Source organism: Solanum stenotomum, chromosome 1 (assembly GCF_019186545.1).
Source record: "Solanum stenotomum isolate F172 chromosome 1, ASM1918654v1, whole genome shotgun sequence".
NCBI classification, from domain to species: domain Eukaryota; kingdom Viridiplantae; phylum Streptophyta; class Magnoliopsida; order Solanales; family Solanaceae; genus Solanum; species Solanum stenotomum.
The window spans coordinates 9,536,208-9,562,170 of NC_064282.1; the positions used below are offsets into that span (position 1 = coordinate 9,536,208).

At 34.7% G+C, this 25,963-nt stretch overlaps 4 protein-coding genes across 6 annotated transcripts in view; 2 read left to right on the forward strand and 2 right to left on the reverse strand.

Moving 5' to 3' along the window:
- LOC125864848 (shaggy-related protein kinase NtK-1) overlaps nucleotides 1-25,963 on the forward strand; it is a 122,029-nt gene that overhangs the window by 68,099 nt on the left and 27,967 nt on the right. The gene's annotated exons all lie outside the window — the stretch shown is intronic.
- Nucleotides 1,756-6,455, reverse strand: LOC125864839 (ATP-citrate synthase alpha chain protein 2). The gene is made up of 12 exons (XM_049544929.1): nucleotides 6,035-6,455; nucleotides 5,237-5,413; nucleotides 4,995-5,156; nucleotides 4,751-4,831; nucleotides 4,333-4,384; nucleotides 3,910-4,024; nucleotides 3,679-3,760; nucleotides 3,086-3,181; nucleotides 2,849-2,950; nucleotides 2,638-2,754; nucleotides 2,429-2,545; nucleotides 1,756-1,940 (listed from the first exon to the last, which is right to left on the reverse strand). The coding sequence occupies exons 1-12, from the start codon at nucleotides 6,131-6,133 to the stop codon at nucleotides 1,869-1,871; spliced, it is 1,272 nt and encodes a 423-aa protein (XP_049400886.1). The 5' UTR covers nucleotides 6,134-6,455; the 3' UTR covers nucleotides 1,756-1,868.
- On the forward strand, nucleotides 10,958-16,226 carry LOC125864771 (FACT complex subunit SPT16-like). Of its 2 annotated transcripts, none has more exons than XM_049544843.1 (2): nucleotides 10,958-11,147; nucleotides 12,785-16,226. In XM_049544843.1, exon 2 carries the CDS (start codon nucleotides 12,808-12,810, stop codon nucleotides 15,961-15,963), a length of 3,156 nt encoding a protein of 1,051 aa, XP_049400800.1. In that variant the 5' UTR covers nucleotides 10,958-11,147; nucleotides 12,785-12,807; the 3' UTR covers nucleotides 15,964-16,226. The 2 variants fall into 2 exon arrangements, with proteins under 2 accessions (XP_049400800.1, XP_049400802.1); XM_049544845.1 differs by having other exon boundaries at nucleotides 10,958-11,108.
- LOC125864754 (FACT complex subunit SPT16-like) lies at nucleotides 16,692-21,305 on the reverse strand. Of its 2 annotated transcripts, XM_049544825.1 has the most exons (3): nucleotides 21,141-21,305; nucleotides 20,960-21,019; nucleotides 16,692-20,158 (listed from the first exon to the last, which is right to left on the reverse strand). In XM_049544825.1, the coding sequence occupies exon 3, from the start codon at nucleotides 20,093-20,095 to the stop codon at nucleotides 16,892-16,894; it is 3,204 nt and encodes a 1,067-aa protein (XP_049400782.1). In that variant the 5' UTR covers nucleotides 20,096-20,158; nucleotides 20,960-21,019; nucleotides 21,141-21,305; the 3' UTR covers nucleotides 16,692-16,891. The 2 variants fall into 2 exon arrangements, with proteins under 2 accessions (XP_049400782.1, XP_049400790.1); XM_049544833.1 differs by lacking the exons at nucleotides 20,960-21,019; nucleotides 21,141-21,305 and adding an exon at nucleotides 20,371-20,388.

A 25,963-nucleotide genomic window follows, 5' to 3' on the forward strand; every position in this document is an offset into this window, starting at 1 on the left:
ACTAAATAAGATCTCAACGCTAAATATCAGTATATATATATATATATATATATTATTAATTATTATTGAATTATTTTGACTACGCCGAAACGCCTTAAGGAAGCAAAAACAAATGCAAGAAAGTCAATGATTACTAATTTATTGTTCGTTGTAATAATATTTGTATTTCTGACCGTGTGTTAGGTATTAATATACTAACGAGTAAAAACATGCATGATCCAGTATAGCCAACAGGCTGTTCAATCAAGAAACTGACCTGCAGATTAGTTTTACACTACTGGGCAAAATTTAATATTTTAGGTTGAATTAAATGGTCACGTGAGAGATTACAATTTATTTATTTTTGAAACAGTTTAGGTGTTTTGATTTTGGAGTCTTATAGTATACGAAAGTATTTATTTAGATTGTATTCACGCCATTTTTCATGATAATGAAGATGTGTGTAAGTTTAGATCATTCATTCTGCAATGACATGTATAGAGTATTTTGTTAGATATCGAAATTTTGAATATCTCATATTTTTTGGATATTCATAAAGAGTTCATGAATACATCAAATATTGTCTTTCTCAAATAAACACATTGAGTACCTCATAAATACTGGAATATTCATAAAGAGATCAAGAAATATATCGTACTCGGACTCTTCTAATTTTCTTGAGAATCAAATACTTCAAGAAGATCAATCCAAATAAATCCCAAGAAGATCTAAATCATCTTATGTATATTTGGACATTTAACTTTGAAAAAGAATAATTACCTACATATTTGCAAAGTAATCGTATTTTGTTGAGGACAAACTTTCAGAGTTGGGCGTTTGTTTGGAACGATTATTCGTTTGAAAATCCCGTATTATTCTTTTCCTTACCATGATTTAAATCATTAAATAGTTGTATTTTGTCCGTTGACACTTTTCAAATTTAAATTATTTTTTAAGAAAAAGTCTTTTTTTTTCTTTTACATACTCACAATCAAAATTAAATTATTTGCCTCTCTAATATGGCACAGAGGGAGTAATATTTGTTGAAGGAAATAAAGAATACCGAAAAGAATAATATATGCACGAATGACCCAAAAAAGACTATATAGGAAAAGAAAATATGTGACAGAGCATCATTATTTATAAAAAACTAGAAAACCAAATTAAGTTAGACTTAAACTTAAAAAAAGAAGTAACAAATAAATATGATAACTAGACATAAATAAATACGAAGTAATAAAACGGGTAACATGATAATTATATTAGGCAGAGGTGGGATTGGTGCTTTCTTGGTTAGGTGGTTGTGGTTGCGGTTCCACTTGCAGTTGCTCAACAAACACATGCAAAGGCCCTGACACTGCCGTCGAATTTGGAACCCTATTAAATGCAACAATCACTCGCGTGAACTTCCATGGCCACGACGAAAAATCCATATTTACCTTGCAGACGTACGTAGTCATTGTTTTAGATTTATAGAGATTTATGAAAATATGAGATGGAGGACCCTATTTTATAATAATAGAAAATCAAATTTGATTAGTACTAGAAATTCTATTCCAATACGAATTGGACAAATAAATTCTAACTAAATCCTATACAACTTAGGTTTCTTGATTTATTTGTACTTTTACTAATTAGGGCGTTTTCGATATATGTATATTTTTGGAATATTTCTAAATACGTATTACTACTATATTACACACAAAAAAAAAAGTGTTTGCTGGAACAGGCAGATGTTCTCGTACAGTTAGTTTCCAGGCAAAACAAAAGGATCTCAATTATTCTTAAAGGTCCCAATTGTAACAAAACAATATCAAAAGGCAAATTAAATATCCAACAAAGTTTCTTCTTAATTGCAAGAATGCAACACAAGTCTTCTGATTTGGCACTTACGCTTCAGACATAATGCAATCAATTGCCCCTTTGCAAATTCCAGTCATTGTAGCCTCTGGTCCATAAACCTGCAATAGTAGAATCGACACCAATTATATACCTTATCTCTTACTTTCCTTGGATATGAAAATTTAGGAAGTAGGCACATATATTGTATTAATAACAATACTGGTAAGAGCATCTTTGGAAGTTCATGTTCCTATATTCTAACTGGAACCTGTTGTAGTCTAGATGTCTGACCTCAAACGATCCTCAGACATCTATGAAATGGAATGAAGATGGACCAAGCTACTTATGAATGTAATCACAATTAACATCACCATGGTCGGGCTAATTGGTTTAGTTGGGAAGATGTAACAATAAAAATAGAATGCCTAGGATCAAATAAAAGCAAATTCAGATCAACAACATCCCTTCATCTGTGGCATGTGTGGTTAGTATCTATGTTGCTTGAATCCTCCAAAAATGTCAAAGGATTACATGCTATAATTGAAATTCAGGGACTGTAGTCACAGTAACACTTGGAATAAGAACTTTGCCAAGTGTGATTTCATACCTCAAGGGGAACTCCAAGTTCCTCTCCTAGGGCGCGCATTTTTGCTAGACCAGTCTGATAATTTGGACCACCTCTTCGTACATAGATATGCATTCTAGCCGCTTTTAGCTTGGCTTCCTGTTCAGATTTAAAGGAAAAATATTATTTACTGCCTCTTATCTATAGGAAAAGTAAAAACCTTCTAGTGTAAATAATAGCGCACAGCCAACCTTCTCCCTAAGAGCCCGAATAATCCCATTGAAAGTAGCAGCTACATCAGTGAAGTTAGCAATACCACCTCCAACAATCAGAGCTCTCTTACGGCCATCAGGATTAGCAGTAGCACACTATAAAAACATCAAAGCAAACACCGGTTAAGTTAAAATAGGACAAGCACCACATGAGCATGTTGACCAGGAGAGAGAACGGTCAAGCTCATACATCTAGAACTACTCGAGCATATTGCAAAACCTCCTCTTCATTTGGAGCTCCACTATACTCGGCATAGTTACCAAGCTCAGAGGCATAGCCTAAATCCCCTACCTGGTTAAGACATCAAAAACAGAGTATATAAGCAGTGAGCTATTTGTGTTGACATTTCATGCAGGAGGAATAATGGCAAGATAGAAAATATTCCTTGCATCAAGTTGTTCCATCACAAGTTCTGAATATACTTACTGTATCAGCATATATAACGCTTGCACCACCTCCAGCCACCATTGTCCAGATACGACCTTTTGGGTTCAAAACTGTAAATTTTAAAGAGGCACTAGTCTGCAAGATGTCAAGACAAGACAGAATTAACAGAAAAGTTGCAGATACTATACTCCAATTCCAGTAGAGCGAGTATCATCAGGAAGACCAGAAAGCTTGGCAGGAATGATAGCCAGCCACCAAAGCTCAAGGATAAATCTTTTTAACCTTCAGAAGCATTCAAGACTTAAAAAAAAATTCAAACATCTTTTTCCCAAACCCTAACCACCCACAATTCTGTATGGCACCATGGCTTCAGCACAGAATAAATGGTGAACAATGTAAATTATCACTAATAAACCATTCAATGCTGTTTAAAGGCACGATTTTCTTGGATTATAATGGATCTCTAAAGCAATGCATAAAGTTCCAGTAGTTCAGTATCCATAATAGTTCATGACTGAAAATCCAAGATAAAATTTCTTCTCTAACAAAATAATTTTGACAAGAATAAACAAGTAAATCTGATAACTCAGGCAACAAAACACCCTTGGATTAAGACAAATAACTGAACTTACTTTCTCATCCAAAGAGTGAATGAAGCTTTCGGTAGGGCTCAAAACTCTTCCAAAGGGCAGAGGAAACTCAATGCTTCCCCACCTGACAAGGCACAGAGGATGATACAATAGCAAACTGTTTAATAAATCTGGAAATACACACTGTTTTTTCTTCAGACTCTCCCAAGAGAAAGATAAAAAAAAACAAGAATAGGAACTTCAACATGTGGAAAACAAGTGAAAATCACATACTTCTTAAAATTTTTGAAGGCTGCTGTATCATCCAACTCTCCTCTCATATCCAATGGGTAAGGCTCCCCATTTACAAGCGTAAATGGGTTCATCTCTATGAAACTAAAATCGAGATCTGGGGAATATCAAAGACAAAGAGACAGAATTGCATAATCAATGAAATAATATTTGAGAATAATGATATGAAAAAAACTATTTCAATTTAATGAAAAAACTAGCTTCTAAGAACAGGTCAATGTTTAACATAAACCAACAGGAAGTTTCTTTTCATCTTCATCTGCTTATATAACAATAAACTTAATTATGTTTTCCTCGTATAGTCACTGGCAATTATCTAAAAGATAGCACCAAAAGATAAAAGAAAAAGAGAAGTATAACATAAATGCATGCTAGAAAGATGTATCATCGTAAAGCATGGCATACCTTGAAACACATCAAAAACACCCATAAGGAAATTGCCAATCTTTCCCCGTACCTGAGTCAACCAGAAACTTAGGTTAAGTATCATGATGGTTAATGAGATGTTAGTAGTCAAGTGCTTTAATCTTCAAAGTCAGAATATTTATCAACACAAAGGTGAAAGTCCAGCATTAAGTAGACCAATATATAAACTAGATTAAATATCGAAAATAGATACACAATAATACAACCTAAAATAATAATCCTTAAGAATTGCCAGCAATACACAATATGATAACACACTTTTTAAGTGTGTTATCCAAGACCTTGCTCTTAGAAAACCATTCCAGCTATTATGACGGACAGATCATGCTGGCTTTATAGAGACTGATGACTAAAAGGAAAATAGAAGTATAAAACAAAAACTAAAATTTCAGTTCACCTCCAAGGGGAGAGTAGCAATCAGTGGAGCACACGCCTCTAGGGTCATAGGTTTCTCTGTTGGAAGGAATATTGTCTTGACCTGTATGTTATAGAAACAAATAAAATCTTGTTATTACAGGGGAAAAAAATATAACTTGACTTTCTAGATATTACCAGAATAAATAGAGTTAACCAGTTTAGTCAAAACAAAAAAATAGCTGTTAGAGGAGGCAACAACAGTTAAACGTTTTGAACCAACTAACCTTGTCCCAGTTCTCTTCAATCTCAATGCCTCCACATTCTGAAAAGCTAATTGTGCACCCCAACCTTTCAGAGACTATGGAAAGGTAATATTCTTGGTCATGGGGGATAAATGGTTCAACAATAAATGTTGTTATAGGTGCCTTGCAGCCACCCATTTCAACCTAGAAAAAAATTCACACGTAAGATGACTATAACACATAAGAAGCAGTAAAAGATTCAAAATACTTAGCCCTCTGCTCACCTCCACACCAAGTCGTGTTTTTACAAACTCAGCAACTCCTGCTAGATCCAGATTCAAAGCTACCAAGCCACTCTTTCCACGCTTACCAAACAGCATGTCTGGTTTTACAACCAGCTTTGTCGACGAAAGCCATGGTTCTTTGTTTGTTAACTCGGTAAAATCTGTAGATTCTGTCACCTACCAAAAACCAAATAAACATGAGAACTCCGGCAAGAAAAATATCTGAAAAATAACGACAACTGATCACCTTGGAAAATAATCTACATGACCAAATATCAGTATTTCATGTAGAGTATATTCCATAGTACCAAATACAGATGCACGCCAAACTTCTTTCAGATTGTAAAGTACATTTCATTTTCATTGGAGGACTCTATAGTAGCTTAAAGAGGTGCTTTCCAAGTAAATCTACAATAGGCAGATAACTATTCTAACAACACACGATTGTCCACTCAACAAGAGCTTCCACAAACATAAGGATCATTCTTTGCATTGGAGAATACATCATGACCTCTACATATCTTGACAAACACAATGCATTCAACATAACAACAAAGGAATCATTCAACTCAAACGTTCGGGATAACAAAAATAGGGAATAAGTAATTAGTGAGGAACAAAAGGAAGCAGGGGAGCTGAACTGATCAAACAACAAACACTCAGATAAGAAAAAAGACGCATAGATCAAAAACCACTTGCAAAAGATCAAAAGAACAACTCCTAACCGAAATTCCCATTAAAATTCCACAGTAACAGTTCAATAACTTAAGTTTAAAAAAGAAAGAAAAAGGAATTTACTTGAGCAGAGCAGATCTGAAGATCGATGCCAGCAAGGCGTTTCAAATGCTCCTTTAAAAGCCTCTTTGAATCATACTCTCTGATCTTCTTCCTCGCCATATTACTCTGTTTTTCTAACAATCCAAACAAACGACAACTATCTCTCTCTCTCTTACACAAAACAATTATACAAACAGTTGGTGGGTATATAATTGATTACAAAAAACAAAGATCTAAGAGTAGGAAATTAGCTTAAGGTAGAAGAATTGTGAGTATTCACCAAACTGGTGAGTGAGATGAATGAGCTGAGGAGAAGGGGCGTGGGGACAGGGGAGTAGGTAGTTGGGCGTTTTTAACAATGGAACATACTGTATTGGCAAGAATGATGCTGCCTCATTTCATAATCCAATTATTTTTCCCTCATAATGTTATTTGCGCCCCTAAACTTTTCTTCATTTGCCTTCTATTAAATAAAAATCCCATCATTATCTTATCTAAATACTAAAATATTATTTAATGTCTTGTACTTTTTAATATGTCATGTGGAAAATTAAAATTAAAAAATTACTAAAAACAAATTTAAAACTTACCTAAAGAATAGATAAATAAATTAAAATGGAAAGAATATCACCTCTTTTTAACAATATTAAAAGCTTTTTTGATAAGGACTATCATTGAGATTTGAACTTATTAATATCCTATATCATATGTTCTAACGTATCATGTAAGACAATGTAATATAATGATATTAAGTTATTCAATTTTTCTTAAATTTAGTTGCAAGTGGAATTTTTCATCTTCAAATTGTCAATCATTCACGAATACAAATTGTATTTTATTGTTGATATTTTAACTATTACTACTATTTTACTAGTAAGAAAAAGATAGAAGAGGAATGTGTTCTGGTTATTTATTACTTATACTATTTTTTAATGTTCTTTATTCATTAATTATATTGATCTAATTCTTAATATCCATAGGAACTTAAATTAGTAGACCAAGTTCACATAGCTTGAACACGATTTTAAAATCAATTCAAACAATTCAGCCTCAAAAGGTCAAATTTAAATAATATATAATTTAAGTAATGAATATATACAACAATACATATATATATCTTGTTGTTAAACGGTAATTGGATATAATGTATGACTAATATAATTTTTTTTGTGATTTTAAATCACAATTATCCCTACCTTTAGATAATTAAAAGTGCATTTTAACATCGTAATTCATTGGGAGGAAAATTACTCATATTAGATATTTTCACATATAAGCATGTTTCGATGTTGATTAATAATATTTTTATATCATTTTTATCAATAATTATGGTAAACTAATCCAATTAATTAGGGAGAAAATGGTCAAAAACCCCTCCAACCTATGGTCGGATTTCCAACTACACATTCATACTTCACGGGGGTCCTATTACCCCCCTGAACTATTTTATAAGGAAATAAATTTCACCCTAAAATGACAGTCACTCATGTGTATTGTGGTGTAACACACGCACATGCCATGTCAACGCCACGTCAGCGCCATGTCAATGCCACCCAATAAGTATAATAAATGAATTATTTTTCCTTTTTTTTAAATTATTATATGCCCCATTGAAACCCTCCATTATCATTAAGAACATCACCATTATCAAACTCACTTCTCATCCATTGACATTCCGGCAAGAGAAAAGACGGTAAATTTTTTCCAACGAGTAAAAGTTTCTATGACCAATATCTTTATCCTATTCCCCACAATTTCTCTCAAAGTTCATTGCTACACATTTTACTCATGTTGGGGGTTTATGAAGGGATATACCCAAAGCAGTGTATGGGCATGCCATAAATTTTGAATTCAATTTCTTTCTTTTCTTAATGTTGGTGAAAGTAGCAAACCAAATTAAAACATTGAAATTAATCCAATTGAATTTTTTATGCCCCATTTCTAAAATACCCCAATTTGTGGTTAAATTCAAGAATGTGAAATTAGAATTAACGTTTGAGAGAAAAGCTCGTGAAGGTGTTGGAAATTGAAAATTCTATGTTTGTTTGAAATGGTTCCGGTAAAAAAAATTGAATTTTGAGTTCTTTATTTTATTACTTTGATTTGGGAGTAATAACTAAATTTGTTTAAAGGTTCTTTGATTACGTAAGAGACGGTTAATATGTAAAATTCCTGAAGATATTTGTGATGAAAAATAAAAATAAAGCAAAAGTGTGTAAAAGAAGAAGAGGTGTAGGGTGAGTGTGAAGAAGAATGTGGGGCGGTCGGGTCGGGTTGGGTGGGGGAGATTATTTTAATTTAATTAGAAAGAGAAAGAAAATAAAATAAAAATATGAAATAAACATAAAAGCAACCCTATTTATTCTCTTTTCACTCTCTCAAAAATAGTGAAATACACTTTTTCAGCCAACTCAACATTCAGGGTTTATTTATTCTATTTTAAAATAGTTCAGGGGGTGATAGGACCTCCGTAAAATTTAAGTATGTAATTGAGAATCCGATAATAGATTGGGAGGTCATTTGACCATTTTCTCATTAATTAGGTGTAAAAGCAAGTGTTGATTAGTTTTTCACCACTCACGAGTGGATTATTTTGTTATCTAACGTTGCTGACATTATTTGAGATTGGATTTTATCCTAATAAAATTTTAGTAGAATAATTATTTGCATAGACAAGTAAATTATTTTCAATTGCAATTGATTTTAAAAAAATAATTAATTTGTTTTTTATTTACTTCGTTATACATATTTTAATAGCGCCTTTTAAAAAGAAATTCTACTCTAATATTTTTACATCGATCCAGTAAAATACTCCTTTGGGATTTTATTTATTTTTTACTTAAAACATAACTAGACAACAAGCTTACAAGTTTAAGTTGTTGACAAAGAAAATTATGTTGACACTTAATTATTCTCCTTTACGAGTTAAGTGAAATAAAATCCACATATGCTAAATATGATGGTAGAATGGGTATTGTTATGAACTAAGTCCAACTACTCAATGTAGATATTAATATCATACAAGTTGTTGTTGGGTCGACAAGAGCTATTGGGTCGAGAACGAGTAATAGGGCTAGGTTAATTTGGGATCCAGGTTGAGTAGTGGACATGAAATGGTTCAAAAAAAAAGGTAGTGATATGTGATTTAGGGATTATGCAAATTGTTGAGAAACAATCCTTCATGAAAACCCTCTTTAAATCCTATATCGTGTCATTTAAGGCACAATACCCGTCTTCCGTGTTAGATTCATCGTTGGACCTTGTTACGTGTCGAAAAAGGCTTATTTCTTTGAGTCTATGCTCTTCATCTCCCTTCTAGTTATCTTATACAATAGTTTTCTTTGTTGGTTCCATTTTTCGTTGTAACTTCAAGTTTAGTAATTATAATATTTGAATGTTTTCATTTTGAAATTGAAATTGTTACAGGTATTAATATTTTTTTGAATTGGAAGAAGTCTTTAGGATAGTGATGATAATTGAATCTTAGGCTTCATTGTATTTAGTCTATAAATAAATGCATTTTATGTTTAATTTCAAACCCCCTTTTAAAGATTTTATTATTATAATCCAATATATTTTTCAATCACTGAAACTATGTAGATAAACTAACAATATGACCACCGTCGATGCAGATAAAATCTACTTTAATGATTCTATTTTGAAATGTTCCTTTATCCTCAATAATTTTTCTTTGTGCGCGAGTAGAAATGAAGATATGCTTATTATATGGTTCATGAATTATTTTCTATTTTGCTATATTACATAAACAACATCATGTGACCTTCAAAAAATTTGAAACCTAAACAATAGAGAAAAAATGAAATGGACCAAATATATAACTAAATAATATTATTTTACTAATTTAGTACGTTATGTAGGATTCGTTTATTCTTCAATTAGCCGATGTTATTATTTTTTCATGCATAGCATATGTAAATAGTACAATGTTCGACCCCTTCAAATTATACTTTCAATACTTAACATACGGAGTCCAAAGTAGAATGTGTGTTGTTTAAATGGAACTGAATTATGTATCTAAGTTGTATAAAAAGATAATGTAAAAATGTAAGATAACTGAATCGTAATGTCAGTTAATTAAGTCATTAACTAATCCATACGTGGCGATAGTGGTACTATTGTGACACTACCACAACTATTTCTTTAGCAATTTTTTTTTTATTAATATTCTATCTCCTTTTATGACGTAAAAAAAAAGAGGGAGAGATTAAAAATAGCTATTTGAATTAGGCGCAAAATCATTTTAAATAAAGGGTGGTTCAATGCATATTATTTATTATCAAAAAATTACAATATATATATATGAAGATTCAGTAAAAATTATTATGAATATAAATTTAATTTTACACGCTCTTAACCTAATTAATTTTTTTTAATACATTTTTCATTTAATTTATGACTCTGCCGCTGATTTGGATAGTGAGATTGCTGGTGCTGATTTTGGTGGGAAACAAGCATTTACATTCCCGCCATTTTGGTTAAAAGAACGAAATAAACGGCGTCGTTTGTTATGTGCCACGTAACAGCACTTAAATTGACAGCTCACTCCTCTCGCTGCCATAATTCAAAGTACTAATTTACCCTTCACAATACATAATCCCAACTTTGCATCCCTACAAGTAATAGGTATAATTAAATTTACCTCAAAGCACCTATATAATTTCTCTCCAAGGCCCATACCCCAGGGAGAGGATAGTCATTTCACATACACTATCGATGGGCAATTCGTGTAATTTATTGTAAATACAAGACCCTTTTCATATCACTCCAGGGATATAGATACCAAATTCCCAGTCTCGTCCATTTTCAAATCAGTCATTCGCTCCCATTCTCTAAAAAAAAATCCCTCTTTCTCTCGCTCCGTTTTCTCTCAATTTCTTCCTTAGAAATTCGAGTTTCTCCTGTTTGTTCATCGATTTTTCGAGATCTCTAGATCTCCTTTCCTTTTACTTCGATTTTCAACTTTTTATTTCAATGTTTGATCTGTTTTTCAGTGTTCACTTGAACAATTTTCATGTTTATGAAAAATAGTATTCGAAACCCTTGACCCGACTCATTGCGCGGCGCACCACTCCCAGTTGAGTTTTGAAACCCTAATAGGGGCATTGATAACGGTGTGAGCTTTTTTCCTTTTTTTTGCTTCTTTGATTTGAGCATGTTTAGTCTTTGCATGTGACTGCCGAAACACTAATTTCGGGTTGGAATCTCTGTTTGTTACTGGGTAGGGTTTTTTTATGGGGTGGGTGGGGCCTTTGTCAAATGGAGTGTATTGGGGAGACGTTATTCGAGTTCGTCTGGAAGCATTTGTTATTTTTTGATGTTCGAGTCTAACATTGTGGTTAGTGCTGTTTTGGGGTAGTGAATGTGTGAATTTTGATGTATTTGTGGGGAATTTTCGACTTTGTCTTTAAGCATGTGTTAGAACCCTAAATTAGGGCTGCCATTGGAGGTTGTGTTTTTGGTGGGGTTAAATTTTTGTTCCGACCCCATCTTGTTTAGACCGAGGCTTAGTTGTTCGTTATATTTTTGTTCCGACCCCACCTTGTTTAGACTGAGGCTTAGTTGTTGTTCGTTATATTTTTGTTGTCTTTGTTTCTGAAAGCTTATTATATTATTCTTATGCAGTAGCTTTGGTGAAGCACTTGGGGTGTAGGGGATATGACTGTTTTATGAGTTTTGCATTGTTTTACTATTTGGTTTTAGAAAGGGCCAAGTTCATTAGAATTTGAGATATTCAGGCGATACCATAGTTTGTATGAAGTTTTTGACATTGAAGGTGTTTGATATGTCTTATCTGTTTAAGATATTGCCCTAATTCTTGTCCAGACCATAATAAATTTGAGTTGAAGTTGGAATTTGGTGATGTTCCTCAAATTTTAGGAAAATACAGTTCACGAGAAACAAGTATATTGTGTTCAACTTTTTTTTTAATCAGTTAAAGGATTATGTATGTTGTGTGTATCAACTTCACAACAAGAGAGAAAAAGGAAACATGTTAATTGTGTATCAATTAGTGTTGTGAGTTGTTGATGATTGTGGTGGGTCTTATGTTGTTTTTATCAGGAAGATGTGCATCACACAGTTAATATATGCTTTCTTGGAATTAAAATTTTCAGAAAATAACGGATTATGGTGGCTATCATAGTAATTTAACATTCATCTTTCCATATTTTTTTTTATCTATCTCCAAGTTATTGTATATTCTTAATGAGTCTCTGCATATCTTGTTAATTTAATTTATCATCATTTGAAGGGCTGTGCTTGACAGTTCATCAATTGACTTCTTTTGCCTCATACTAAGAAATTGCATGGGGATTGAGTAAAAGAATCCGTAACAATGTTGATTAGTACATATTTTGTGGGTTCTTTAGCACAATGGGGAGTATTATTTACTTGTTCTCTGTTATCTACAAATACATCATTAAATTCTTTTTTAGTGCACAACTCTGCAACTAATTACTGATTCAGTACTTGCCCAAAAAATTGGGGAGATGTTGGGCTCTAGTGAATGATAAGATTCTAAATATATAACTATGTAAACACTGTGAGATTGCCATATGAGTTTCAAGCTTTATAAAATTATGAAGGAATGATAGTTTAACAATGCTTACTCTTGCCAATGTGTTGTAGAATATTGAACTGGAGTTATTGGAATTTGTTTAGAGGGTCTCTTAAGATTGCATTTGTCATCCCCCGCCCCCCTTTTTTCTTAAAATAAATTAATTTGTATAATTTTTGTGTTTTCTTGTCCAGATTATTCAACAAGTAGCCATACAATGCCAGAACAAAGACCAGGAAATGGCCCTCCTGCAAATGGGAATGCAGCAGGTGGAAATGCTTACACAATTGACTTGCCTACTTTTAGTAAGCGACTGAAGGACTTATATTCACACTGGCGTGAACATAAAGATGAGTGGGGTTCTTCTGATGTCCTTGCTATAGCTACTCCACCACCTTCAGAGGACTTAAGATACTTAAAATCCTCGGCTGTAAATGTATGGTTACTTGGGTATGAGTTCCCTGAGACTATAATGGTCTTTGGGAACAAGCAGATACATTTTCTGTGTAGCCAAAAGAAAGCTTCATTGCTGGATGTTGTGAAATTAACTGCTAAAGAGGCTGTGGGAGTGGAAGTTGTCACACATGTGAAGACCAAAGGTGAAGATGGGACTACTAAAATGGACAAAGTGCTCCATGCTATTCATGTGCAGTCATTATCAGATGCTTATGATACTCCTGTTATTGGATATATTGCACGAGAAGGCCCTGAAGGAAAGCTCTTGGAGGCATGGGCTAAGAAGATGACAGATTCTGGCCTTCAGCTTAATGATATAACAAGTGGACTTTCTGACCTTTTTGCTGTGAAGGACCAAAATGAGCTTGTTAATGTGAAGAAAGCTGCACATCTGACTGCTTCTGCTATGAAGAACTTTGTTGTTCCAAAGCTTGAGAAAATAATTGATGAGGAGAAGAAAGTAACTCATTCCTCGTTGATGGACGACACAGAAAAGGCTATTCTAGAGCCTGCTAAAGTCAAGGTGAAGCTGAAAGCTGAGAATGTGGATATATGTTACCCTCCAATTTTCCAGAGTGGTGGTATTTTTGATCTTAGACCTAGTGCTACAAGCAATGATGATGGTTTGTATTATGATTCTGCCAGTGCCATCATATGTGCAATTGGTTCACGATACAGCAGCTACTGTTCGAATCTTGCCAGAACGTTTCTAATTGATTCCACTCAGATGCAGACCAAGGCTTATGAAGTGCTTCTTAAAGCCCAAGAGGCGGCAATAAGTGCATTGAAACCTGGTAACAAGGTTAGTGCTGTTTATCAAGCAGCTCTTGCTGTGGTTGACAGGGATGCTCCTGAATTGGTGAACAACCTGACAAAGTCTGCTGGGACAGGGATTGGTCTTGAGTTTCGAGAGTCAGGGTTGATCCTAAATGCTAAAAATGATAAACTGTTGAGACCGGGAATGGTTTTCAATGTGTCACTTGGTTTCCACAATCTGCAGAATGAGACCAACAAAGAAAAGAGCCGGAATTTTTCACTTTTGCTAGCAGATACTGTGATAGTCACTAAGGATGGTCGTGATGTGATCACCCATTTGAGCTCCAAAGCTTTGAAGGATGTGGCCTATTCTTTCAATGAAGATGAAGAAGAAGAGGAGCCACAAATGAAAGCAGAGTCCAATGGTAGGGATACCATGTATTCCAAGGCAACACTTAGGTCTGACAATCATGAGATTTCAAGAGAAGAGAAGCGAAGGCAGCACCAGGAAGAACTTGCCCGTCAGAAGAATGAAGAGACTGCTCGACGTCTTGCTGGTGAAGAAACATTAACCGGGAATAACAGGAGTGCTAGGACTTCGACTGACGTTGTTGCCTATAAGAATGTCAATGACCTACCACCACCCAGAGAGATGATTATTCAGGTTGACCAAAAGAATGAGGCCATCCTTTTACCAATATATGGTAATATGGTTCCTTTCCATGTGGCTACTGTTAAGACTGTTTCAAGCCAACAGGACTACATCCGAATCATATTTAATGTTCCTGGTGCCCCTTTCTCACCTACTGATGTGAAGAATCAAGGTGCCATCTACCTAAAAGAAGTTTCATTTCGTTCCAAGGATCATAGGCACATAAGTGAAATGGTCCAGGTGATTAAAACACTTAGACGTAATTATATGTCAAGGGAGTCTGAGAGAGCCGAAAGAGCAACTTTAGTGACTCAGGAAAAACTTGTCCTTGCAGGGAATAAATTCAAGCCAGTTAGGCTGCCTGACTTATGGATCCGTCCCACATTTGGTGGTCGTGCACGAAAGCTTGCTGGTACACTGGAAGCTCATGCCAATGGTTTCCGGTATTCAACCACAAGACAAGATGAACGTGTTGACATCTTGTATGGTAATATCAAGCATGTGTTCTTCCAGCCAGCAGAGAAGGAGATGGTTACCCTTCTTCACTTTCATCTGCACAACCACATAATGGTGGGGAAAAAAAAGACAAAGGATGTTCAGTTCTATGTTGAGGTAATGGATGTGGTCCAAACGCTTGGAGGTGGAAAGAGGTCTGCATATGATCCAGATGAGATTGAGGAAGAACAGAGGGAAAGAGATCGAAAGAACAAAATCAACATGGACTTCCAGAGTTTTGTGAACAGGGTGAATGATATTTGGAGCCAGCCTCAGTTCAAAGGATTCGACCTGGAGTTTGATCAACCTCTGAGAGAACTTGGGTTCCATGGTGTTCCCTATAAATCATCAGCTTTCATTGTACCAACCTCCAGCTGTTTGGTTGAGCTGGTGGAGACGCCATTCCTTGTGATAACCCTAAGTGAGATTGAGATTGTTAACTTGGAGAGAGTTGGATTTGGGCAGAAGAACTGTGATATGGCTATTGTTTTCAAGGACTTCAAGCGCGATGTCATGCGGATAGATTCAATCCCTATTTCATCCCTTGATGGCATCAAGGAATGGCTTGACACAACTGACATCAAGTATTATGAGAGCAAGGTGAATCTGAATTGGCGTCAAGTACTGAAGACCATAACTGATGAACCACAGAAATTCATTGATGAAGGTGGTTGGGAATTCTTAAACTTGGAAGGTACTGATTCATCATCTGGAGATTCAGAGTCGGACCAAGGTTATGAACCTTCGGACGCTGAACCTGAGTCTGACTCTGATGATGAAGAGTCTGATAGTGAATCTCTGGTTGACTCTGAAGATGATGAAGAAGAGGATGACGATGAAGATTCAGAGGAAGAAAAAGGTAAAACATGGGAAGAGCTGGAGAAAGAAGCAAGCTATGCCGACAGGGAGATTAATGAATCAGATAGTGAGGATGAGAAGAGGAAAAAGAAGAACTTTGGCAAGTCACGAGCTGCTCCTAGTTCTGCTGCCAGCAAGCGAATGAAGTTCAGGTAGATGGGTTAGTAGAAGGCTGTTTCTTTATTATGTTCCTTTAGGGATGCAAAGACTTACTATTTTGTTTCTTTTTTTTTTGCTGGTGTTGGTTCTATTTAGGTGGTAATTTTGATCTTATTGTAAATTACTAGCCTCAGATCTATGGAAACATCTCTAATGTTTTTATCTGTTGTGCCTGTGAGAAAACCTGCATATTGTTTTCTGGGAGTAGCATATATTTGGCAAATTGTCTTGAGACCAATGTATCTTGGAGTAGCATATATTTGGTAAATTGTCTTGAGACCAATTTTAAGCATATTATATATAGATGCATTGCTAGCNCGTGCTGGCACGGGGTCCTATATCTAGTTATATATAGATGCATTGCTAGCTGTAGGCCTTAATTTGGCCTTTAAATTCTTTTTAGTTTGTGATTCTATGGGATAGATATTTGAAGCTTCTCGTAACCAGATTTATTAATTTGTCATAGCAATAAAACAATTTACTACATCATGTTTTGAGCACAAAATGTGAGATGAGAGATCGCCTATCTCAATTGGGGTCATCCAACCACGAGAGTGAGAAAAACACAAAATACAATAGCTGAGAGTATATGCAAATACTGCTCAGTTACTGCCATAACACTAAGAAATAGCTAGGAACAAAGCCTTTTGCGATGTGATAAGCGAGCAATTGTTTGAAATGTAGCTGGCAAGTAACTGAGTAAAATTTGAAAAACAAAAGGACAGTGTCAAAAATTAAACGGACCTTAAACCCAACTTAAGTTGCACAATCTGATTTTACACGAATTCACTACTTCGCAAACACAGAAAGAGAGAATAGCTATTCTAAGATCCAAGTCTAAACTCAGTTGTCGGGTAAATATTTTACAGCTGCTTATAACTTATGTAGCATAAACTAATATCCTAAGACAGTCTAGCACGTTCTTTTACCTAAACCTGGGTCTCTTGGAAATGTTGCTAGAGAGATTTCTTCTCTCTGGAGGACGACCTTTCCCAAAAGCCTTCATATTCCTCCTCTTCCTATCATTGTCACTGTCTGATTCAGCTCCTTTCTCTCTGTCGGCATTGCTTGCTTCTCTTTCCAGCTCTTCCCATGTTTTCCCTTCTTCTTCTGAATATTCCTCAGAGTCCTCTCCTTCATCATCCTCCGACTCAACTAGTGATGCACTTTCATCATCTTCCTCGTCTGACGAAACAGGCTCCACATCTGAAGGTTCATATCCTTGATCAGACTCCTGTGAGTTGTCAGATTCCGAATCAGTACCTTCTAAATTCAAAAATTCCCATCCACCATTCTCTATGAACTCTTCTGGATCATCAGTAATTGTTTTCAGTATCTGACGCCAATTCAGATTCAGCCTGCTCTCGTAGTACTTAAGGTCAGTTGTATCGAGCCACTCCTTGATGCCATCAAGGGAAGTTGAAGGGATAGAATCAATTCGCATAACATCTCTTTTGAAGTCCTTGAATATAATTGTCATGTCAAAATTCTTCTGCCCGAGACCAACCCTCTCCAAGTTGACTATCTCAATCTCACAGAGAGTGATCACAACAAAAGGGGTCTCTACGAGCTCAACAAGGCAGCTAGATGTTGGGACTATAAAAGCTGTTGACTTGTGGGGCACCCCGTGGAATCCAAGCTCTCTCAACGGCTGATCAAACTCCAAATCAAGCCCTTTAAAATGAGGCTGGGTCCAGAGGTCATTTACCTTGTTCACAAATGTTTGAAATTCCATGTTAATCTTGTTTTTCCGATCCCTTTCACGTTGTTCCTCCTCAATCTCATCAGGATCATAAGCAGATCTTTTTCCACCCCCAATTGTCTGCACAACATCCATCACTTCAACATAGAACTGCACGTCCTTGGTTTTCTTGTTCCCCACCATTATGTGATTGTGCAGGTGAAAGTGGAGGACTGTAATCATTTCCTTTTCTGCTGGCTGGAAGAATGCATGTTTGATGTTACCATACATAACATCCACTCTCTCATCTGGCCTTGAAGTTCCATACCGGAATCCATTTGTGTGAGCCTCTAGAGTACCAGGAAGCTTTCTTCCGCGACCACCAAATACCGGACGAATCCACAGATCTGACAACTTTATTGGCTTAAATTTGGCTCCAGCAACTTGAAGTTTCTCCTGTGATACTAAAGTTGCTCTCTCAGCTCTCTCTGATTCTCTAGAGACAACCTGCCTGCGGAGGGTTCTTATTTGTTGAACCACTTCAGTGATGTGCCTTGGGTCCTTTGAACGAAATGAAACTTCTTTAACATATATTGATCCCTGGAACTTTAGAGTATTTGTGTCATGAGGAGTGAATGGAGTGCCAGGAACATTGAACATTATTCGGATATAGCAGGTACGGTTAGTATCTTGTTGACTAGATACACTTTTCACAGTGGCAATATGGAATGGAATCATGGTACCATGAATAGGTAAAAGAATAGCCTCACTCCTCTGGTCAACCTGAATCATCAACTCTCTTGGAGGTGGCAGATCATTAATGTTCTTATATGCAAGCAGGTCACCAGTGGCTTTTGCAGCACCACGGCTATCTGCACCCCCAGAACTTCCTCCTGTGAGCCTCCGTGCAGTTTCTTCGTTCTTTTGGCGGGCCAATTCTGCCTGGTGTTGCCGCCTTAGTTCCTCCCTTGATGTCTCGTGGTTAACTGATCTAAGCATAGCCTTGGATGAGAGTCCATTGGCGGCAACAGGCTTAGCTTTGACCTTCGGCTGCTCCTCCTCTTCTTCTTCATCCTCGTTGAATGAGTAAGCCACATCCTTCACAGCTTTAGAACTCATAGAAGTCACCACTTCTGGAGCATTTTGACCAATAACAACTGTATCAGCAAGCAAAACACAAATTTTTTCAGTTTTTGGGTTTTTAGACTCTGTTTGCAAATTCTGAAACCCAAGAGACACATTAAAAACCATGCCAGATTTCAGCATTCTATCATTCTTGCCGTTTAGGTTTAACCCTGATTCACGGAACTCAAGCCCAATTCCAGTTCCTGCAGATCTTGTCAAATTTGCAACCAATTCAGGTGCCTCCTTTTCAACCACATTGAGTGCTGCTTGGTAGACAGCTCCAGCCTTGTTTCCTGGTTTCAGAGCTCCAACTGCAGCCTCATGGGCCTTCAGAAGGACTTCATACGCCTTGCTTTGCATTGGATTGGCATCAATTAGAAAGGTCCGAGCAACATTTGAGCAGTAACTATTATATCGAGATCCAATCGCACAGATAATCACACTTGTCGAATCATAGTAAAGATTCTGATCATTGCTTGATGCACTTGGTCTCAGATCAAACTCCCCTCCACTCTGAAAAATTGGAGGGTAACAGATGTCGACATTATCTGCCTTTAACTTCACCTTAATCTTTGCAGGTTCCAGTATGACCTTTTCAGTGTCATCCATTAGTGAAGAATGTGACACCTTCTTCTCCTCATCGATAACCCTTTCCAGCTTTGGGACTACAAAGTGCTTCATCACTGATGAAGTCAGATAGCCAGCTTTCTTCACATTCATAATTTCAGCGGTGTCCTTGACAGCAAACAGGTCAGAGAATCCATTAGTTACATCACTGAGCTGAAATTGTGTATTCTTTAGCTTCTCAGTCCATGTCTCTAAAAGATTCCCTTCAGGAGCTTCTCTCGCAATGTGTCCAACAACGGGCACATTTGACTCTGACTGATCTTGTATAGCTTGAAAAATTGCATCCATTGCACCAGTCCCATCATCCTTTTTAGACCTCACGTGCATTACAACATCCACTCCCACAACATCCTTGGAGGTTTTCTTGACAGCTTCCAGTAAGGAGGCCTTCTTTTGGCTACAAAGAAAATGGATCTGCTTCTTCATGAAAACCATAATAGTATCAGGAAATTCATACCCAACTAACCACATATTTAAAGCTGACGACTTCAGATACCGCAGATCCTCAGATGGAGGAGGAGTTCCTATGGCAAGAACTTCAGAAGCTCCCCAAAGTTCATCATTGTGTTCAGTCCAGTGGGAGTATAATGTTTTTAATCTTTTACCGAAGTTGTCCAGATTGATGGCATAAGGATTGGCTGTTCCGGATGCTTTGTCATTAGAAACCTTGACATTACTATTCCGGGTATCAGCCATCGAATAGGACGAATACAAGCCCTTAAACCCTCAATGAAGTGCAGAGCCCAGCGTGATGATAACCTGTGGAAAAACAACAGAAAGTTATGATTTCCTTCCTCTCCTCCCACACAATTAGTATTACCAGCTAACTGCCCAATTCCTACATTACTGGTATTCCACCAAAGAATGTGAAGAATTTAAAATAAACAAGTGTAAACAAAGTTAAAAATTAGCAGATAATCATAGGCCAAAAATACAAGAAGAAACTGGGCACAACCAGTTTATGAATTTACCGGCCAGGAAAGGGAAATCACTAGCTTCACATATGTCCTCTAAGTTTAATCAAATTAACAACTCAACCGATATGTATTAGGGAAAGCAAGAAGGAAACTACTGCATTTGAAAATCCCGATTCCACCCAAAACTTTCTACCATTTTCTCAGTCATAAAGAAAAAAGTAGATCTCATCCTTCTCATTCTTGTTCACCTGAAGCTATGGTTCAATTCAAACCTAAAAACATATTCTGATATAGAAGTTGAGAAATGCCAATTTTACACCAATACCTGAAATAAGGCCTAACAATTTCTCGCAAGATTCCAAAAAAAAAAAAAAAACTTTTACATAATTACACTAGAGTTCATTTTTCTCGCAAGCCAACACTTTGATTTTCACGGCTATGATTTCTACTCTAATACAAAATATAAACAAAAGAACAATCTCCTAGTTGAAAACATTCAACAAACTAACAGGAATCTCCAATTTCAACTTCCAAAAAATCCACAATAGCTAAAATTATTCATTACACCAGAAATCAACTCATATATAGTAACAAGCTCAATAAGAAAAATAGAAAATTAGCACCAGAAAATGCAGAAACTCACTTTGCAATTGACTCTGCTTTTCAGGAATAAACCTTTCTCCGATCCTCTGATCTCCTGATCCTACAACAGCTCAAAATTTCAAAAACAATCAAAAGTTTTCCAAATTCTACGTTTTGAATAACAAAACGAAAAATCAACGAAAATTACATTTAAAAACAAAATAAAATGACAAATATCTTACATGAATCGAGCTTTGTGATGGCCGATACAGATCTAATGCAATTACGATCCCTTATATTAAACAGGATCGACGAAGAAGATCATTTTTATCAATGGAAGAATTTAGAGAAGAAGATATATGTCAGAGAGAGTGATTGAAGATGGGGCTTCAGGGTTCGTTGGGCTTATATACCCTGCATAATGACTTCGCTTATCCTTCGAGTTGGAAGATATTACCCCCAGAGGATCCGTAATACACACACCTCTCTACATATCTCCAGTAACTAAATAAAAAAATTGATACATATATTTATTTACTTTTATTTTTTTAAAAGGAGGAGTTTGGAGTATTATTTATTAAATATTATTATGCATTATTATAAACTGAGGTGATTCCGTTGATGCTAGCACAAGATTATTATGATCATATAATGGGATTATAAATCGAATTTTACGTAAAAGTTTGTTTATGTTTTACAAAAGGAGTAGTTTTTACTTTATAGGTTTTCTATCAGTTTTCGATTTTTTCTGTCTAGCAAGTCTGTAATCTTATTTTTCTTTCAAAATTCATGTTTGATTAGGGTTTTCTCGAAGCAATTTTTTTGCGTTCATATAATATGCGTGAGAGAGAGTTTCTTTTATTATAAAGTAAATTAATTACCTCAAGTGAATCAGTTGATATCTTGAAGTTCTGAACTTGCATTTTCTCAGCTAAAATTAAAGAAGAATGTATAGTAGAGATGATAGTTCAACACTTGTTGAAGAATTAAACGTTTGATTTTTGCACTAAAATCTGCTGCCTAATTTTAAAAAGTATCATGCAAAATGTTATCTGCTCCTCCTTATTATCGTATTGTGATTTAATAATTAATCTACTTTTAATTAAAGACATAAATCGATAAATCTCATTTAATGTATGTTATTATAGTCATTACCATCTCATCCGAAAATATCTTTATTAGTCAAATGGATAAATTTAAGTCATCTAATACCTCTTAAAGTTGTCTGCATAATTCATTTAAACACTTCAACTATGCCATGTACCTATTGAACACTTCTACCAACTTGAATTAGAACCATTTAAGCATTTTTTTTAACAATCAACTAAAAATATAAAAAGAGTGTATTACACTCGCGGTGATGTGGCAAATTCACGAATAAACAACGTACATGTGGCATTTTGAGTCAAAATAACAATGAAAAAATTATGACAAAAAAGGAAAACTATTTTTAGGTCAATGTTCACCCATCATCACCTCTTCAACTTTTCTTTTCCAGAATGACGCCGTACACCATTGTCGTCGCCACCATCACCTTCGCAAACTGATCCTTCTTCAATTTCATTAGTTATATCCTCTTCGTTTCATGTTTGGACAAAAATTGAAGAAAAGTCAATAATTAATGGTGAAATTGAGCTATTTCAATGGGAAAAAAAACTATTTTGAAAAAGGAAAATTAACAATTAATCTTTTTTTCTTCTTCTTTTGATATGAATACCAGATCATTAAATTCCAAAATAGAAAAAGAAGACTTTAACAGTAACATTGTTACCCACTTCCCCTACTACTCATCGACCGTCGACCACTTTTTCTTTTTTTTCTTCTTTATCATAAATCAACAATGACAAATTTAGATTTAAATATAAAAAAAGGAAATAAAATTTTAAGAGAAAAATAATGTTCTAAGATCTGGAGGAAAAAAACAAAGCGAAATATTAACGGTAAAGGTGATGATGTTGTTTATATTGCAAATTTGTAATTTTGCTTACTTCGATACAATCAAGCAATTCTAGATCTGACCAAACAAAACAATCAAGTGGAGACGTTAATGGCAGAGGTGATGGTGGTTGCTCAAAAGAGAAGGAAGAAATGAATGTGAGAGCAGCGATAATGAAAAAATTGAAAAATTAAATGATCATTAAGATAAAGGAGATGAAAGTAGCTAGACAAAAAGATTGGAAGAAGAAGGAAAGTGTATGATAGCATCAACAATATTGGTGGTTGTCGGAGAAAGTGATGCGACAAACACAAGGAAGAAGAAAGATTTTTTTTTTATTTAAAAAAAAGTCCAATTAAATGTTTTCACGCGCTCATCAGACTTGAATTACACTCAAAATGCCACATACGCAAAAAATGCTCAAATGGTATCAATTCAAAGTACTATAGGTGTTTAATAGGTACGAGCCTTAATTGAGGTATCTAAGTAAATTATGCGAACAACTTTAACAAGCTACCTATAACTTAAGCCTAAATTTTATGGTTCTTTCATATGATGTGGACATGTGAATATCATCTTTAGTGTTAGAGGAAATACATAAAGTCCTCATTGAACTTAGATCTTATTTTGAAGTAGACACTTAAAGTTTGCGAAAGTCCTATTACCCTATTAAATTATTTTCGACCAGACTAAATATAACATTTTGACCCGCTTCCGCATCTACTGTGTTTTCATGTTTTCGGGGTGCGTGAGTATTTTAAAAAACAACCCCAAACCAATATAAAGCAGCCATGTGGCATTGTAAATTGAAGTCTTTATTTTAAAAAAAAAAGACCCATCTTCCCCAAAATTAATTCAAACACCATTGACAACCATTGAAGCTTGCTACAGTGTCACAGCGAGTAAGGACTGCAATATCTCTCTAACTTTGATTCACTTTCGCAAAATGAGTACTACATTAATCCATCAACAACCTTCGAATTTCTGACTTTTCAATAAAACCCATTTTCAAAATATATAAATCACTACAAAATTCACTTACAATGTAAAATAAACTCTTTTCAAAATGAGTACTACATTAATCCATCAACAACCTTCGAATTTCTGACTTTTCAATAAAACCCATTTTCAAAATATATAAATCACTACAAAATTCACTTATAATGTAAAATAAACTCTTTTTCAAAGAATTTTCAAATAACTAACCTATTAGCCTTCACTTCTTCGTTCCGACACCACTATTCAACAAATTTCAACCAGCAATGTTACCAACTAGCTTCGCCTCATGAAGTTTCTTAGGGTTTTGATTGGTCAAAGAGAGAAACGAGGGTAGGTGAAAGTGTAAAGGGTTGGAAGTTTCTTAGGATTTGGGTTATGGGTTAAAAAATGAATGGATTAGGATAAAACTCGACCTTTGTTAAATGGGTTGGAGGTGTGGCACACGCTCTTGAATTGAGAGCATTGATGGTGAAAAAATAATATATTTATTATGCTTTTGGATGGTTTCGTGAGATAATAGGACCCCACAAACTTAAGGTATCTACTTAAAAAAAAAAGGTATAAGTTCCATGGGTTAACTATGTATTTCCTCTTAGTGTTATGATAATTGTGATTTTTGGATAGCCATATACTCCAAATCCAAATATAGAAAGGGAAGTGTGGTTCCAACCTCGGGAGTTGTTTTTTTTAAGCTTACGACATCTGTTTGAGTTAATCACGATTATTTGATTCATTGTCTTCCTTATCTCAATAAATATACTTAATTTCTCTCAATATTTATGAGAAGAGTTATAGTGAAAAAAATATGTAAATGATTTCAAAATTTTTACACATATCACAAAGTGATTCTATATTAATACCTGTTAAGTTAAGGTATTGACAAGTGAATAGACGGTTGTGATTAGGAGTGTGCACTGTTCGGGTTAAATCGAATAATCAAATTAAATTAAATTGAATTTTTATTTGGATTGGTTTTGGATTAACAAATTACTTTATTTGATTTTTTGGTTTGGTTTCGAATTTTAAAAAATAAAAACCGAAAAAACCGAATTATTTCTCTTTTTGGTTATTACCTTTCACTTTATATATATATATAGGTTTAGAATTAAGTTGGAGTTAACCACTTTTGTCCCTTTTTGGTTATTGCCTTTCACGATGATTACGTTTATATTTTATACTTGAACATCTATAATAGGTATACTTATAAGTATTGTATTTTAAGTTTTTCTTATGATTTATATTAGAAAGTATATTTAAGGGATTCAATATTATTACTTTGGTTATTTTATTAATTATTGACATAACCGAATAATCAAACCGAAAAAAGTCAAACCGAATAGAGGAAAATCAAACCAAATCAAATTTATTTTGGATCGAATTGGGTTACACTTTTACAAAACTAAAAATCAAAAAATTCAAACCAAATAGTGCAAAATCAACCGAAAGACCGAATGCACACCCCTAGTTGTGATTAAAGAGCACATGAAGTACTTAATTTTGTTAAAACAATTCAGACTCCAAAATAAGTTGAAATTTTTAGTATTCAGTTGGCTTGTATCACAATTATTCATTGCGTATTTAAAAGATATCTTATAGATGTTAGCTTTTTAAAATATATTTTTTTTAAAATAAATTTAAAATTAATCTTTTTCATTTCCTTTTATAAGAAAAGAGATACATGTGAACTATTTATGTAACCGTAGGAGTATATATGAGCCATTTTTATAACAACGGGTATATCAGCTCTAAATAACAAAGTTGAAAGGTATATCAAATTTTTTTCCTAAAAAAATTGATGACACTGTTAGTAGTTAGGGGTGAAGAAATAATGCTAATGCTACACTTTATTATGTATTGAATAGTGTATTTACTAATATGTGAAAATTTATATTAGGGATCATTTGGAGTTTATTACTCCCTCCGTCCCATATTATATGTCACCTTTTTCATTTGCAATTGCATTAATAAATAAGGTAATTTTACCCTTATGCTCTTATTTAATGTTTGCTTATGACCACTTTGTAATAAATGATGAAATGTTAGATTTCAAAAATATAAATGCATTTGGATGACTATTTAAATTTTAGAGTTTATTTTTGGAGCCAAATTTTTTCACCAATTGATCCAAAA

What these genes read in the sequence shown, in the direction of transcription:
- LOC125864771 (XM_049544843.1), top strand. Translation starts at nt 12,808, where the DNA reads ATGCCAGAACAAAGACCAGGAAATGGCCCTCCTGCAAATGGGAATGCA.
- LOC125864754 (XM_049544825.1), bottom strand. Translation starts at nt 20,095, where the DNA reads ATGGCTGATACCCGGAATAGTAATGTCAAGGTTTCTAATGACAAAGCA.
- LOC125864839 (XM_049544929.1), bottom strand. Translation starts at nt 6,133, where the DNA reads ATGGCGAGGAAGAAGATCAGAGAGTATGATTCAAAGAGGCTTTTAAAG. An exon ending in TTGCTACTCTCCCCTTGGAG is followed by an intron (nt 4,385 to 4,750) that starts GTGAACTGAAAT and finishes TGGTTGACTCAG; the next exon opens with GTACGGGGAAAGATTGGCAA. An exon ending in GCGTTATATATGCTGATACA is followed by an intron (nt 2,951 to 3,085) that starts GTAAGTATATTC and finishes TGTCTTAACCAG; the next exon opens with GTAGGGGATTTAGGCTATGC.